At 41.9% G+C, this 17,003-nt stretch overlaps 1 protein-coding gene across 6 annotated transcripts; it reads left to right on the top strand.

The window, feature by feature from the left end:
* The first annotated feature begins 592 nt into the window (after positions 1–592).
* arhgef18a (rho/rac guanine nucleotide exchange factor (GEF) 18a) lies at positions 593–16,677 on the top strand. Of its 6 annotated transcripts, none has more exons than XM_034614685.1 (21): positions 593–716; positions 5,336–5,402; positions 5,766–5,894; positions 6,490–6,602; positions 7,019–7,159; positions 7,744–7,994; positions 8,852–8,977; positions 9,139–9,256; positions 9,443–9,694; positions 10,340–10,416; positions 11,039–11,220; positions 11,722–11,777; positions 12,107–12,286; positions 12,513–12,656; positions 13,080–13,195; positions 13,276–13,341; positions 13,427–13,474; positions 13,607–14,095; positions 14,356–14,665; positions 15,232–15,336; positions 15,941–16,677. In XM_034614685.1, the coding sequence occupies exons 3-21, from the start codon at positions 5,830–5,832 to the stop codon at positions 16,093–16,095; spliced, it is 2,994 nt and encodes a 997-aa protein (XP_034470576.1). In that variant the 5' UTR covers positions 593–716; positions 5,336–5,402; positions 5,766–5,829; the 3' UTR covers positions 16,096–16,677. The 6 variants fall into 6 exon arrangements, with proteins under 6 accessions (XP_034470576.1, XP_034470581.1, XP_034470579.1 ...); XM_034614688.1 differs by having other exon boundaries at positions 635–716; positions 5,339–5,402; XM_034614686.1 differs by having other exon boundaries at positions 689–924; positions 5,339–5,402.
* The last annotated feature ends 326 nt before the right edge of the window (positions 16,678–17,003 follow it).

The following is a 17,003-nucleotide window of genomic DNA, read 5'->3' as shown; positions in this document are numbered from 1 at the left end:
CATAACTTTAAATAGTAATACAATATACACTGAATGCATGCTCACTAATAATATATAATTATATTATGTATAGAGTACTTTCGGTGGTCCCCTTTAGTGCTCATGAGAAATGTCTCTCTCTATATAAACAGGTTTCTCTCATTCAAAGGTTTCAGTCGGTGCCTCCTCATGCAGGTGTCTGAACTCCTGTGAGGACAGAGTGTGTTGTTCCTGATGTGCTGCACTGAACCAAATGATTCCCACAATGCTCAGAGGGAGGGAGGGAGGGAGGGAAGGAAAGAAGGAGGGAGGGAGGGAGAGAGGGAGGGAAGGAGGGAGGGAGGGAAGGAAGGAGGGAAGGAAAGGAGGCGGGCTCATCCAGAGGAGGCTGCAGTGATTGGTTGACTCATACCCTCTCTCTCTCTGTGGCGGAGCCTCCGTCTCTCTCTCTCACTAGTCTCTCTTTCAGTGTCTCTCTCTCTCTCACTCTCTCTAGTCTCTCTTTCAGTGTCTCTCTCTCTCTCTCACTCTCTCTAGTCTCTCTTTCAGTGTCTCTCTCTCTCTCTCTCTTGTCTCTCTTTCAGTGTCTCTCTCTCTCTAGTCTCTCTTTCAGTGTCTCTCTCTCTCTCGTCTCTCGTCTCTCTCTCTGTCAGCCCCCCCCTCCCCCCCCCTCTCTTCACCTGAACACTGGGCTGCAGCTGTTTATTCCCAGTCTGTGGTTTTGAAGTCAACACCAGGTGAGAGGAGACTTTTAACTGGGGTTTTTTTTTAACTTGTCTTTACTGGAAGTTACTGGAAGTCACCAGGACTAACTGGGTGGTTTCAGTGTCGTTAATGGAGAAGAGCCCACAGCCCTGTTCACTGTAGAGAGAGAGAGAAACCAGCTGTTTACTTATTGGAAGTAATGGCGCAGCTCCTCCTTCCACCTGTTGACCCGCAGCTCAGGTCGGTTTCAGGTAGTTTCTGTCGAACATCTCTCAGCTTCGGCTTCGTGTCCGCGTGCGAACACACGAGCGTCAGTGGAAACTCTGTAAACGCGACGTTAGCCTCTTGTAGCTTCGAGCTAACACGCAGTCACCTGTTGGTTTCATTCTGTCAGCACCTGCCTCCTCTTGGATTGATTCACTGACAACCTGCCTGACTGTTATTTTAAATCATTATTATATTGTACCTATAAATATGCTTGTTTTATTCCCTGTAATTATGTTTATATCATTATCTTATCTAGGTTTTTATCTAGTGTTTTATGATCTTTATTTTTGACGTATTTATGTTGCATTTTAACAACATTGAGTTGTTAAAATGCAACATAAATACGTGCAACATAAATAAAACTTGACTTAGATTTCACTGGGAATGAATCCAGCCCAGTTAACCTCTCACCTTCACTTTAGAAAACAACCAGTGTCGTCAAACCTACTTAAATGAGTGTGTTTTGTTTCTGATATTGTGTTTTGAGGTTAAATGTGATTTTTAAAGTGTTGTGAAACTCTAAAGCTGCTTCGAAACATGAAATGACGCAAACAATGTTGGGATGTTATATATGAAGAATTGTAAATAAAACTTAACGGTTCAAATTGCCTTTTTAATAGTGACGTCGGACGTTACTTTGGTCACTGCTGTAAAGTTGCAGCTAAAACGTCCCGAGGAGCAAAATATTCTATACGATGGATCTGAAGTCTATATTTCTTCTTTGAAAGTCAAACAACTCCAAAAAAACAATTACACAGAGAAGGAAAAAACAACAACAGAGACACAAAACAACTGGAGATGCAACAAACAACCTCAGAGATATGCAAAGTCACCATAAAGAGACAACAACAAAAAAACATTCATGTGCGGGGAGGCAGGCCATTATTTATACGTTGTGATGCAGAAATCACATGTTGTTTACAGCACATCAGCAGAATTGACCTTCTGACATTTATGTTTTCACATACAGCCCCTTTGGAAAAGTTCAGGTCCAGAGTTCAGTGCCTGTCTGAAAACATTGAGGAGACCACCAAGTGTGGGGGTCTTACATGGGTGGGGTGAGGGGCCCTTTCACCTGTCTGTGCCCAGGGACCCATTTTCTAACAATCCGCCCCTGATTGAAGTTAAAGTGGCAGCAGAAGTTGAAATGTCAGTTGAAGCGCTGAGTTGACTTTCACTTGAGCTCTGATTTAAAGCTGAAGAATCGGTTAGAGTTCAAGCACTGAAAGGAATTGAAGCCGATGGCGCGTGAGTGATGAGTTGAGCTGGAAGTGTCGGCAGAAGTGGAAGTCTTTAGATAAATGAGTGCCAGTTGAAGTGTAAAGTGGAAGGGAATGTCCCATGAGGTGAAGTCACTGAACAAAGTTGTGTAGATGCTGTGTGAGCAGAGGAAGCTGGGAGTTAAGTGAGTTGAAGTATGAGAGAGGAGCTGAGATGTCAGTTAATGACTGAAAGCAGATTCACTGAGTTCCCATTGAGGATTTAGTGAAGGTTGGATTCTCCTGTTGATACTGACAGGACCGCATTGTCATGTGTTTACAGCGCGACAGATAAAAGCACAACCCGCACCTTGAAGTAAATCAGTAACTGAATGTGTGTCGGGGCTGGAGCGTGAAACCTCAGCAGAGAAAGAGTGTAAAACCTGCTGCAGTAATGAGGAACCGATCTCAGGCTTAGTTTTATCTACAGTTGATAAACGATACCTCTGCGGTGACGTGAAACGATTACAGTCCTCAGGGTTAATCAGAAACAAGCGACACAGATCACTTTGGTTTCTTTGTGTCTGTTTTTACAGCTTCCTCATGCTAATGGATACAGTTTCACGGTTGTTGGTCTGGTTGGGTGAGGACGCTCGGGCCCTTTCACTCTGCCTGGTCATGCTGGAACACCTCAGCTCTCACAGGCAGTTAATAGTTAAAAAGTGATCAGGGCCCTGCGTCGTTGTCGGTGAAGCTTCTTTCCACAAACACAGCATTTAGTGCGTGTTGTCCCCTATCGCCCCGTCCTCTGCAGGATACTTGGCAGACTTGCTGGTCTTGTTTTGTCTCTTCAGGGGAATGACCCGTATTTCGTGCTGCTGTGTTTCCCTTTCCACCCAGCGTGAATCATGTGAGGTGTGGCTGCCACTCACAAGGGGCCGATCCATACGGCCGCACTATGGCTAAAAGCATACCATGAAGCTTAGAAACAAGTCTTTAAAGAAAGTAATATGACACCAAGCCCCCGGGGGAAACGTGCAGAGCAAATGGTAACGTGAAGGTGTTTAGTTGCTGTTTGTTTACATGTTGAGGAGGTTTGTACGTCTTTAATGTAACATATGGTACACTTAGAAACTCTCATGTATATAGATAAATACTTTTGTGTATATTGTATATAAATGAGCATAGACGATTTATATTTAAATTATGTTTTTATACTTTTTCTATTTATAAAGCATAAAGTTTCTGACATTTCTATCTCCAAATGCAGAAATCGAGGAGAGTAATGGGAAATATGTGATTTCTTTGGCTTAGTACTTTAGTACAAACTGTGATTATCCTTCAATAACTTTGTTTTACAAGAGGACAGTTTTAAACAACATAAATTAATTCATGTCCTCCACCAAGGAGGTTATGTTTTCACCCCTGTCAGTTTGCTTGTTTTTTAGGTTTGTCAGCAGGATTATACAAAAATAGATTTCTGCAGAACTTGTTGGAAGGATTGGACATGATTTATTTAAATCCCTTTCTTCAACATTGCGATATGGCAGTTTTTTTGTTTTTATTCTTTACTGATTTCCAAGGGAATAATACATTAATCTTGATGAAAACAAACAGACATATTCGTTTTGACTGATTTCTTTGAGTGTGTCCACTTTGTTGGAGCTTGATTGACTGTAAGGTGACTTTTGGACCTTGGCAGAGGTACTGAGTGACATTGGAGTTGTAGATGTACTGCATTGATCCCCTCACGTCCCTTTAAGACCACCAGCTGATTTAAGTCTTCACTTTTCCTCTGGAATATCCTGATGGATTGGCACCAGATTTGGTTTCAGACCTTCACGGTTCTCACAGAACGATTCTTTCACGACCTTGGTGAACGTCTCTTGGATGTGATAGAATTTGGTGCAGACTTTCATGTCTCCCTCTGCAGGAATTGTTATTACTTTAATGATGCCTTTACCGGACTCTGACGCCTAAAATAAATATTTGATTTAATCTGGCAGCCTAAAAGGAAAAAGCATAATAAACCCTGATCCTCCAAGAGCCATAAAAAGTTGGCAGGTGCATTCACATTATTTATTGATGTTTTAAAAAAAATGTACGTTGGTTAATTCAAGGTACAAATCCTGCAGACACTGATGTTAATGTTTCTGCTCCGGCTCTGCAGCAGCAGTGTGGTTGTGTGTCACACAGGTGAGCCATGGGGCATGAGGCACAGCTCACGTGGGAGTTTGTGTCACAACCTTTTCTCTACTCAAACAGTCATGTGTGTTTTAGGCGTGTCTTTAAGCAACTGCTGCTTTTATTGTAAAACGCAATCTGCTTTGAAAAGGGTGAATATCATTTGAATGCAGTTTGTCCACTTTTTAGCCATTTGGGATTATTTCCTATGTCTTTGTAGGTTTCAACATTTCCTGCTTTGCATTGTTGATGTATATTTGTTCAGGGGGATTTCTGTGTTTGGTTTTGCCACAAACGTTGCTGCTGCAGCTGAATCAGGTGGAGGCCTCTGTACACAAGACCCTCAAGGGCCCATTAGCATGTGCACAGCCACTTCCACAGAGAGCAGGGTCAGTGTGGAGCACTGTGCTCAAACTGGGGCAGACTCTGTTGGAGTTGGCCCCAAATTCAATCAGACAGATAAAAGCATCAATGGCGGTCATTTTCGGTCAAGTTCCTCTTGTTTTTTATCGACCGGTTTAGTAGGATTTTCCAGATCATGAGGAAACGGTGGAAGATACCAAGTCAAAACACAGTGACTCATTCTCAGACACAGTGGAGGAGATGATTGGCTTTTAAAGCCGTGTAAGAACAGAGACACAAGGATCACTGCAAATTAAAAGCCACATTTAAAAGGATTAGTCAGTCTAAGGGTTATTATGGCGTCTGTGAGAGCTTCGCCACATCCATCTCATGTTGCATCTTTTGCATATTCAAGGATCAACATTTCCTCTTGTCAAAGAGCTAATTAAATTGTGTAACTGTAAAAAATACATTGTGGTTCATAGTTGTTGTCGTAGTGCGGCTCCTGTGCTCTGCAGCCTGAGAGCTGGTCTGACCTGAGCTGTGCTGACACATTTTGACAAACCAGTTCCCTCTCCACAGTTTAGTTTAGTAGCAGCTTTCTGTTTGGCTTCAGCATTACTCAACATAATGTTGACTTATTGTCCTCTTCTCTTCAGCAGGTAGCCTCTCTGTTTGAGGATTTAAGAGTCAGCAAAGTGGGGCTTTAGGCAACTTATAATAAAGGTAAGGTTGTTGCCTTTTCTCTGAAAGAATGCAGTCTCTTGTCGCACCGAGTTATCTTCTGTGTATTGACCTAAAGTTATTTTAGTTTATGTTATACACACTAATGCAGCTTCATCTGATTCATAACAGTGCAACACTGCACATTTTTCATCTGCCACTTCATGAATTGCTTTATTGTGTTTTTAATTATATAAACTTCACACATTTGTGGTTGTATTAAAAAAAAAAAAGTTGCTGTTTGCTGCAGATTGTCATGGTGTCTACATGTTTTGGACAAATGTCTGTCTGTATCTCAGCATCTCTTAAAAAGATAATGTTCCTGCCTCTTGTCACTCACAGACTCTTTGTTGTTCTCTCTCTCAGCGCTGATGAACGTGTCTCTGCCTCGGCCTCCGATGGCCACGCCGCCAACTTCCTTAGTCCAGGCATGACTGTCACCCCCAAAAAATCCAGTCCTCAGCCTGCTTCCTCTTCTCACAGCACAAGTGCCAGGTTGGTGAACGTGTATTTTAAGACTTTATTTCCTTCATCTTCACGTTATGTGTCACGTTAACATTACAACCGACGGTGTCTGAATTTAGTTTTTCCTCGGACATGAAACTGTTTCCAGGTTCGTTCTTGGCCTGAGAGACGCGTCGTATACAATCTGATTCTGAGTCATGCGACATTTTTCCTTGTGATATCATGTTGCTTCTTGCTCTTTTGTAAAAACCCTACTAGATATTTATAAATGTCATGCTTTTCTTAATTTATAGTTTTATTTATAACTTATTGAACGTTGCTTGAGAAAGTTGCTGCAAAGGGCAATTCTGAGTTTTGGCTTAAAAAATGTATAAAGATCCAGAACAGAGCCGATGACAATAATAATGATATTCTTATTTATCTTTAGTGACGGAGACACAAACAACCTTAAACTTGGCATGCGATAGTCATCATCAGTCATCCATGTCTAATGGAAGCTCCAATCTTAAATGAAGCAATGATACTGAAGGCCAACAGCATACTGTGGTTGTGTGAGCAAATGTTTTGGCACTGACATCACATTTTCATTTACCTGCTGAACCTTATCTCCTCACATACCAACTAGATCTGATCCAGTGCAGATGGAGGACGTCGACGGCCTCCGGGTGAAGCCTCTCTTCCTCTCAGAGGACTCGCTGTCACTGGCTTCCTCCTTTGCTGAACCCATCAACCTAGAAGGTCAGCTGTCCGGATGAGGAGCTGCTGAAAGCTCCTTGTAGCTTTTGTCACAATAACAGGATTTAACTTAACAGCTCAATGAAGTTTGAATTTGGCCATGTGTTTTATTTTTGTGAGGTTTAATCCTCTCTTATTATGTGACATTGTACAAAGATGCATGTTTGTTCACTTTGTTTATGACACTAACTAATGCTCCTCAAAGTTTTACCTGATAAAATCTATAGTTTAGAGTGTGTAATGCTGCAGTGTCATTATTGTTATAACATGTGTGTAATGGTTCAATTCCCCTTTTAAGAGCAGCTATAATAGATTTTCTTTTTGTTGACTTGAACTTTCCTGTATTTTCATAAGAAGACCATGGAGCACAAACCCTGTTTTGGTGATATACGTGTGACTGTGGCTGTCCATGTTCTCAGATTCCCATTATGCTCGGCTGCGAAGTGATCTTGAGTTCGATGCCCAGAACCTGGAGGCGGAGTCCTGGAGTGTGGCTGTGGATCAGAACTACCTGAAGGCCCTGAACAAAGAGGCTGTTAATAGACAGGATGTCATCTATGGTAGGCAGAACCAGCTCAGTCTCAGCTTAAATAAACTGAATTTTATTTTCCTCTATCAAAGAGGGTTTGTATTTGCACCGGTCTGCTGGTTCGTTTGTCAGCAAGATTTCCCCAAAACTACTCAACAGATTTCATTTTAGTTGAAAATATATGTACCCCAAATCCAAAAGTGAAATTAGATCTTTGTATCCTCTCAGAAAGTGTGTGTTCATTCAGACAGAACTTTCTCATGAGAGTCAATCCACTGGAAACGATGAATCTTGACTCACTGACTGCAGAGTCCACAGTAATTGTTCTATTTAAGCAGTTAGGCAGTGTCTGTAATTATGGCGATGATGGATGCTTTCCAAACGTCCGCAGGCCGTTTGATGGGTAACACTAAAGCTATGATAATAAGTGGCGACAGCAATTTTGTTCTGTCTAACGTGACAAGTTCACCTGAGAAGATTGTGTATATTCCAGCTTTGATTTTGCTTTGTTTACAAATGTTGTTGCCACTGTAACCCAGATACATGTTCCCACAAGTGTCAGGCCCTCGACACGGACTTCTTACAGACTAGTTTTCCTCTTTATCAATTCCCTAGAGTTGATGCAGACGGAGATGCACCATGTGCGCAACTTAAAAATCCTCCTCTACGTCTACATGCACGAGCTGAGGCAGTCCCACCTGATCGATGAAGCCAGACTTGAGTGGCTCTTCCCCGGAGTGGACACCCTCCTCAGTATGCATCAGCACTTCCTCAATTTCCTCAAAGCTCACCAATGTCAAAGTCAGGAGGAAGGCAGCGCCAACAGCTACCAGATCACACAGCTGGGGGACATCCTCATCTCACAGGTAGGTCGGAGTAACTTTAAAGTTTAAGGAAATTCCCCAATGAACAACGTTAGAGAGGATGTTGCAAAGATCCGACGTGCAGCTCTGACATTGTTAATATTGTGACGGGCACAAAGGTCTGACAAAGGGTTCAACAATTATCAAAGATCTTGGCTTTATTTAGTATAAATGATTGTGTTTATAATACACACTTGTTTTTCCTGCTTAGCACACCTCTCTCTTTTCTTTCCTCCACCTCGCACCACCCTCGTCACTCATTTTGCATGTGCTGACTGAGTCTGCTCATGTTCATAGGAATGGCGGGTATGTCTGAAACGCTCTGTAAGGGACTCCAGAGGAGAGGGTATGGTCCATAAGCCCAGGAATGATGCTGTGTCACAGGCATCACATTCCTAGAGAAGCATTATCCCCCTGTAGTCAATATCCTGAATGCACAGAGGCAGCAGAGCTCTCTGCTGTGAGTTGGAGCCTCATGTTCACAACTGCACGTGAAGAGAGGATTCAGATTTTATTCCTCTTCACTGGTGACGGCTGCGTCTGGAAGCTTCATGTTTTCAGATTGTCTGTTTGTCCCTTTCTCGTCGACAATTAAAGAGCAAATGCAACGGTTCTGGTCTTGACTGTATTATTTGAATCTGGATTAATAAGGATGTAAACTACAACTTGACTGGTTAGTTTAACTGACTTCTAATTATATGGTATTAGCTCTATGAATCGGCCTCTCTTCAAATGACGTGAAGTTCTGCAGCGTGCCAGATATCTTGTGTTTTGAATCTGGCCCTGGATCTCATGATATTTCTGTAACTGGAAGAAACTTCAGTGCAATATTGTGACTATTTAATGTCTTTTTGTGATAGTTTTCAGATCAACTGGGAGATGGGATGATGGAGTGTTACAGTGTTTTCTGCGGCCATCAAAAAGAAGCCCTCAGCTATTACAAAGAGCAGCTGCAAAACAACAAGAAGCTGCAGGTTCTTATCAGGGTAAGAATCTAGTTTCTTTGCATGGACGTGTTACCCTTCAAGACACAGGGAGGCAAAACTCTGCACCTACAAAACTAGTTTGTGATGCTTACAGCAAATAAAGAAAAGAGCAGAATAGTCCGAAGTGCTACATCAATACTTTTCTTATTTCTTTCTTACAGAAATTACGTCAACTTCCTCTAGTGCGAAGGTTGGGAATCCCTGAATGTTTTCTATTGGTGACCCAACGCATCACAAAGTATCCCGTCCTGGTGGAGAGAATCATACAGAACAGTGAAGGTAAAATCTCACCACTCATCACATATGTGCCTCGTCTACATTTGGTTGTTTGTTACAGTCTTTGTCGTTATTCAGACATTTACAAATTGAAAATTACCACAATCCAATTGGCCTCCTTCTTCTGCAACAAATTCTGGTTGAAATGGTCCCTCACATGATTGTTAACATATGTCATGCTCCTTGCAGCTGACACAGAAGAGTACAAGTCTCTGGTACAAGGTTTAGTGCGAATCAAAGACACCATCTTCCAGGTGGACGCTCAGGTGAGTGAATACGAGAAAGCTGCTCGTCTGAGGGACATCATCCAGCATCTGGAGGCAAAGTCTCAGGGTCGACAGAAGGACGGTAAAGTGTTCCGCAGAGAGGATCTGATCCAGGGAGGCAGGACGCTGCTGCACGAAGGCACCATCACCTGGAAGATCTCTGGCAGACAGAAAGGTTGGTGGAGAGTTTCTTGTCATTGTGGCTAAATTGATGACTATTTCTTTTTCAAGGGTTTTGTTACTTTTGTCTGGACTGCAAGGAAAAATATAAAGTTTGTTTAAAGTTGGAGAAATTATGTTCAGTAAATTAGATTACTGCCAAATCACAAATTATATATTTAAGCTTTAACTTTTTGAAAATCCTAAATATGAAATCTCTCCTATAGATGTTAGTGTTCTGAAAACTGTCTTTATTTCCTTTCTCATGAAGAATTATTTTTTAATTATCTTCAGTCAGAACTTCTTTAACGTGTCATTTTAAATTGCAGTAATGAGTTAGTGTTGTGATGAAACTTTGAGGATGCATCCAGTGGTTGACAGCTCAGTGGATTTACTGCAGCGTTACAGGGTTGACGGGTGTACTTGTGTCCTTTTGTTGTCTAGTAGAATGTTCAATGGGCCAAATTGCCTTTGTGAAAGCAGAAAGGTTGACAGAACCAGTTGTGTAGCAGCATATTTTTATGCCATTACTAAAGATGAACAGTCGCACAAAATATAAAAAGTCAGACATGTCTCGGTTTCATCTTTCTCAGCAGCTTGAGTCAGAGCATTAAGCAGTTGTGTTGTTTGGATAATAAGCGTCTCTAATCTTCCCCTGCAGAGATCCACGCTGTGCTGCTGTCAGACGTGCTCCTCCTCTTACAAGAGAAAGATCAGAAGCTTCTGTTTGCTGCTGTGGTGAGCTCCATCAAAACATATCTAAATATCTAAAAATCAATATCAAACGTTAATACACATGTTTATTTGATTTATAGTCCCCCCCCACCCTCTTGTACAGTTTTTAGAAGGGTTCTGGATTCAGGTTGTCCGAACGTCCCATTCTTGTAAACACAATATCTCAGTAATGTCACGAGGGAATTTCTTCACAGTTTTGCACAAACGTTCACTTGGACTCAGAGATAAGCTGATTTAGATTTTGGTGGTCAAAGATCACGGTCACACTGACTTCACAAAGCATGTTTTGGACCATAACTTGAAGAATAAATGTCCTAATTATGCCATTTACAGACAAATGTGAAAGTTTGATTTCTCTGCAAAAACCCTTCTCTGGTCATTATTTAAAACCATAACTGAGGAGCACCAGGGGACAGTGTGTGACCATATTTCCTGCAACTTGACTGGTTGGTGGATGCGAACAATCGTGAGGTGGTAATTCTTGTTAATAATGTGTCTGAGCTCCCGGACATACCATGATGCTCTATAAATAAATACTTATTGTTCAGAGTTGATAATCTTTTAATCGCGCATGACGATGATTGTTTCAATATTAACCTTTTCTTTGTCGTTGTGACTCACGCAGGACAACAAACCATCAGTGATCTCCCTTCAAGGGCTGATCGTCAGGGAAGTGGCCCATGAGGACAAAGCCATGTTTCTGATCTGTGCCTGCACCTCCAGCCTGCCAGAGATGTACGAGATCCACACTCGCTCCAGAGATGAACGCATCAGCTGGATGACGCTCATACGTGAAGCTGTGGAACAGTAAGCTGACAGATTCTGGGCAGAAGAGAGCAGCCTGAGATTTATTGGGAAACGAAACTCTTTCTTGTAAATGATTGATAGAACAGTTGCAGTACATCTAACAATAGAAGAATAAAATAAGTGCATCACACCCTGTTCAAATCGCTGAGATTCCTCTGACCTCATCACTAAGGCTCTTGTGGTCATTTAAAGCAAAAGCTTTATCCCCCTGAGTTCACAACTCCTCACTGTCGGTTAGTTTATGAGATAATTCTGGATATTTTTTATTTTGAAAACGAAATGTGATTTTGGATTTGTACTCATTTCAAGCCAAAATGTCAGTTTTATGATATTTTCTTCTTCAAATTGGTCTTTGAAAAGGTTTTACACAAACTGAGAATGTATGTGATTAATCTTGGCCAACATGTGAAGGCAGGGTCTTTATTATAAATATATTTTAAAGATATATATATTCATGTATTCATAGAAGACAATACTGAGTCAAATGTCTGTGTTGTCCAGGTATCCACAAGAGGAGCAGCATCGGGAGCTGATCGCTAAACTGCAGCATTTTCAAGGTAAGACAGTGAGATTATTGAACCCTTAATAAATCACACGAAGAAAAGAAAATAACCTTTCACTTACGAATTATTATGGAGTTATTCTGAATGGTTCTGTATTTTTATGTATGTTAAAGTTTTTTTAAAGATTTTAAAGTTTGATTGAAGAAATGTTAGATTGGGTCAGTGTCACAAACCTGTTCATATCTAATTGTTGGCTCATAAAGGAAAAAAAACTTAGAATGCACTCATAACTTTTGGGTTTTATATCCTTCATATGTTGTTTTATTTCTGTATTTCCATCACATTTATTTGAACGATGTTTATTTCACACTGCTGCTGTGTAGATGCTCTGAGGGAGAGGGATGAGCAGATAATACAGAGTCTGGCAGGGAAGCAGCAGATCCTTGCTGCTCTCTTTGAGAGTGTGATGGAGCAGGAAACGCCTCACAAAGGCCTGCTGCTCCGAGGAGATGCTACTGACCTGCAGCAAGGGGAGATGCTCCTCAAAGGAGCCATTGATGAGGGTAAGGCAGAGACATTACTATCTACTTGAGTTGGTTTAGTTTCTTATCGCTGTAACAATGAGGCAGTTTTCAGTATCAGGTGTTATTGCATTGAGAAGCCGTGAAAACCTGAAGTAAAAGTGAAATGTTCTCACGTCTGTTGTTCCTCCTCCATCAAGTCGTGACTCAGAGCACTGACGACGTCTTTAGAAGAAGAGATTAAGGAGCTTTTTCTTTTGTCTTGCAGTGGAAAACCTGCAGAACCTGCTCTGCTCAAGAATAAAAGACCCAAACCCTCCAGTGGACGAGAGTGAGATGCAGGGAGGGAGGCTGAGGCGGGCCGAGACCTTTGCAGCTGGCGACGCCGACTCCTATGCAGACACCATGAGCAGTGCGTTGTATTATGTTCTATTATTAATATTAATGGACGGACCACACAGCTAAACTTACAAACGTTTGCTTGTCAACACTGTAACATCCTCCTAAGTGTTTTGCATGAACTATGAAGAAATCAGATCTAAGTGATACACGATTACTATTTGACAGACTAATAAAACATTTTTTACAATACTTTAGGATCACTTGTTGGTTTTTAAAACTTTCTTGAATATCATAGTATTTCTTACAACGGACTGTTAGATCCTTATTAAAGAGAGAAAAAAAACTAATATTTCAAGGTAAACTGAATTTGTTCCATATAAGAGAGCTGTAATTTATAAAGTATTGTAACAATCATCACCAAAAATGAAGAAAATTCACAGATGTTGTGATTTGAGTTGATCGACTCTCGATGTGTGTGCTTCCCTCTCCTCAGGTGGGGATGAGGCTGAGAGGCCTGGCAGCAGCGAGGACAGTGTCTCGTACATCAGTCGCACCAGCAGCAATCCTCAGCTCCAGGAAGTGTTCTGCTCTGAAGGCGTGGAACAGTCTGTGAGTGATCTCAACCATGCCTCCATCTGGTGATCAAAATAAAGGAAGTATTTACGTTTCCTGTTTTAATTTCCTTCAAGGCTGATGACGACATACTCCCTGAGCCAGACTTGAATCCACCCTCCAGTCACTTCCCTCAGGCAGAGGTAACTCTTCTAATACTTTAATTAATCATTTTGTTATTTTCCATCTGTACTCATACTGATGTGTGTCACTCACTTGTCTCTGTAGGTGTGTGACAGGGTCATAATGCTTGCACAGATGCTCCACAGCTTACAGGTAACACTCTGCTAAGAGGTTGACAACAGCAGTGTCTTGATCTTTTGCTCTTGGCTTTATGAAGTTAAATGTTTGCATTAATGAAAAGAACATCACAAGTTTTCTTATGCTTTGTTTTTATTCAATATTCAGGCAATCATAGCCCAGCAGACCAGCCAGCTCGAGCTGCAGCGTGCTTTTCTGTCCAACACCCAGCAGCCCACTCGCCATTACAGCAACGTGCTGCTCGAGCGGGAGAAACAGCGCAACGTGGAGAAGCAGAGGGAGGAACTCGCCAACCTGAACAAGCTGCAGGCGCAGCACCGGGAGGAGCAGCAGCGTTGGGAGAAGGACAAGGAGCGGCAGAGGATTCAGGTGGAGGCTCTGGAGGCTCAGCTGCAGCAGAGGGAGGAGGAGTGCAGCAAGTTGGAGGAGAAGCTGAGCGGGGAGAAGGGCGAGCTGGAGAGGCAGTGGGAGAACTACCAGCAGGACCTGGAGAGGCTGAGGGAGTCGACGCAATCGGTGGAAAAGGAGCGCGAGCGTCTGACGCAGGAGAGGGAGCGTCTGGAGCAGCTGCAGGAGAAGTTCAAGTCCAAATTATTGCAGCTTCCAAACTCAGGACACTATGAGGATCCGGCACAAGTAAGTATTTCCATCACTATGTATAATCTAGTTAGAGAACAGCCGGTGACAGTAATGATTGATTATCTAATAACAAGTAATTTGAGCCTTGATACAATGTGGACACTTTTGATGAGGAACATATGAGGTATTGACTTTTACAAAATGTATTTCATGATTTGACATGATGAGAAAGAAGCACTCAGAAGATGCTCTTCACAAGTGGAAGTCAAAGGTGAGATATGTTCACTTATTCATTTCCTCTTTCTCTCTCACGTCAGAGTCTCTACAGTTACCCCTCATTCAGAAGCATCCTGAACGGAGGTGGGCGTGGGACCCTGACTCCAAAGCCCAGCATCTTGCTCATCTCCAGTCCCATGGAAGTTCCTCCAAAGGTTCCACCGCGCAGAGAGAGCATCCACCCCCATGCAGCCAAGTCCGAGCTGCCCCTCCACCTGATCAGCACCACCAACCAGGTGCTCAAACCCCCGTCCATGCAGCAGCAGATCCCCACCAAGCTGGCCGCTCTGTCCAAGGGGAAGGACAAGGGCTCCAAGAGCAAAGGGTCTCACCAGAGAACACACAGTGCAGGTCAACATTATGTCTTTATGTTTCAGTACAAGCATCAAGTTTACTTCTAGCATTTGTGAATTTTCTTTTTATTTCTAATGTTCTTCAGAAAAATCTGGTCTTTACCATTTATCCATTTAATTTGTTCATTAGCACAGAAACCAGTTAATTTCCTCATTTTTTGTGCCAAACATTTAGCTGAACTTTTAAGACACATGAGCTGCTGATGTCCACCTATATCTGGGTTTTATGTAATAAAGTAGTTGTCTGACTCTGTTGCTTTGGACATTTTCTGGACCTTTTCGGGCAAACCCCCAATAAGATGAAAAACAATAACAGCAAGCAAGTGGTTGTGTTGATGTTTGTAACACAGGACAAACAAATTTCTTTAGACGTGAAAGGCAAACTAGAGAAAAGTCTTCACGCCTCAGCCATCGTTTATCAGCAGTGGAGTAGTGGCCCAGTTATTAGCTCCGATTTTGGTTGTTGTTTCAGTAACATGATCACATGCGATTTTGAAACCGTGCCAAAAAAAGTATTATGAATAAAACAGGAAATTAATAAAACTTGTCTTTCTACATCTCCAGCCTCTATAGATGTGAACCAGGTGCTGCCCATCCGAGTGACAGGGAAAGAAGGAGGCAGCATGAGAGCCCAGAGGAACGCCAGCCCTCAGGGAATCTACCAGTCGGGTACAGACCGTAAAGAGAGACGCACACTCGCTGATTCTCTGACATAACATCACCCAAGATTTTATTAGCTGTTTGTGTTTTTGACTTCCACAAACAAACAAACAAACAACAACACACACTTCCTGCAGGTGGCTCACAAATTACAACTGCAGCAGCTTTTACTTTCCCTGCCTGTAGGTGGCAGCATCAACACGTCTACATCTGCAGGTTGTTAGTTTCCTCTTGTACCTGGTTCGATGTATTCTGTAAAGCGACTGAACAGCTCCACCTTGTGGGGAATCTGACGGAACCTGGGTGATTCGGTTCTTGCCAAACAAAAAGCAGGAGTCGTCTTGCATTATGATTCTTTTCTTAAAGACAGCTCATCATGTTACACTCATCTTAACTCGAGCTGCTTCACAATATAATGATCACACAGGCTTTTCTCTCATGAATCTCATGTTTCTTTATTTTCTTTTGAAAGCTGAGATTCTATGCTGGTGTTTCCTGTGATAATGTCCTTGCTGATTGAATATAACACGTTGCCTCTCAGACACATTGTTGCTGTAATTTCACAGGCTCCTGCTGCAGCTCTTCTCATTAACTGTGTTCCTTTTCCCTTCAGACATCTTCAAACCTCCAGGATCTGCCCACAGTGTGAAAACGTCTCCGTCGTTCAGCACACACAAGAAGAGCAGCAGCGACGGTCCTCCACCAGCACCACCTCCTTTCCCCAAAGAGGTTCTTGAAGCAGGCAAAGAGAAGGTGATCTTCCTTTAAGCACAAACCACAGACTGGAAAAAAAAATCATGGAAAGAATGATGTGAGCTGTGAAAAGAGACTTTGTGTGACTTCAGGATCCCACATGTGACCAGTATGAAGAGGCCAGTCACTGGTACTTAATCACTGGAAACCAGAAGAATCAGCTGAACATTGAAAAAAGAAATATGATGGGACATGGTTTATTAGGAAAAAAAAAAACAGATGCCCATTTGTACATTCAGGAACAAGAATATTTTATGAATCTTTTTTTTTTTTTTTAAAGATGTTGCTGAAACTTTCCTGAGTATCTTTTTATCAATTTTTATTTTAAATGAAAGTAGGTTGTCTGTAACCTTTTTAGCACTCGTGTCTTAACTTATATGCTTTTTCTTTTTAATTTAATGAATGATGAATACGTTGTGAAGAAGCTATAGACTCAATAAGTTTACATCTGTTTAGACCTGAAGTGCCAAGCACAACATTTTGTATCAGAAAGAATCAAATCCCATTGAAGTGTGTTGGTAAAGTAACAGGGTTTGTGTAAGAAGCTGGAGTCTGGTTGTAAAGTTACACTTTGTATAAACGATGAGAAGCGAAGGAGGAGAAGTTGTAGTTTTTCCGTGGAGGCTGTTTGTGTGTTTGTTTCCTGGTTGGAAACAGTGACGGTGTCAGCAGGAAACTTTCAGGTTCACAACCAGACGACTGTTAAAGGTTCAGTGTGTAAGATTTAGGTGAAAGGGATCTATGGCAGAAATTCAATATCTATTTGTAATCTAAATTGTTTTCTTCACCCTAGAATGGATCATTTATATTGAAATACTTTATATTTACATCGGTAGCAGGTTCCCTCTACAGAGGCTGCCATGGTTTTTTTTCACATTAGTACAAACTGGACAAACTAACACAGTTTTTATGACGACTGAAGG

The sequence above is a fragment of the Hippoglossus hippoglossus genome, chromosome 17, assembly GCF_009819705.1.
Source record: "Hippoglossus hippoglossus isolate fHipHip1 chromosome 17, fHipHip1.pri, whole genome shotgun sequence".
Lineage (NCBI taxonomy): Eukaryota > Metazoa > Chordata > Actinopteri > Pleuronectiformes > Pleuronectidae > Hippoglossus > Hippoglossus hippoglossus.
The sequence above is the reverse complement of the archived record's forward strand: the minus strand, read 5'-3'. Positions and strand labels throughout refer to the sequence as shown.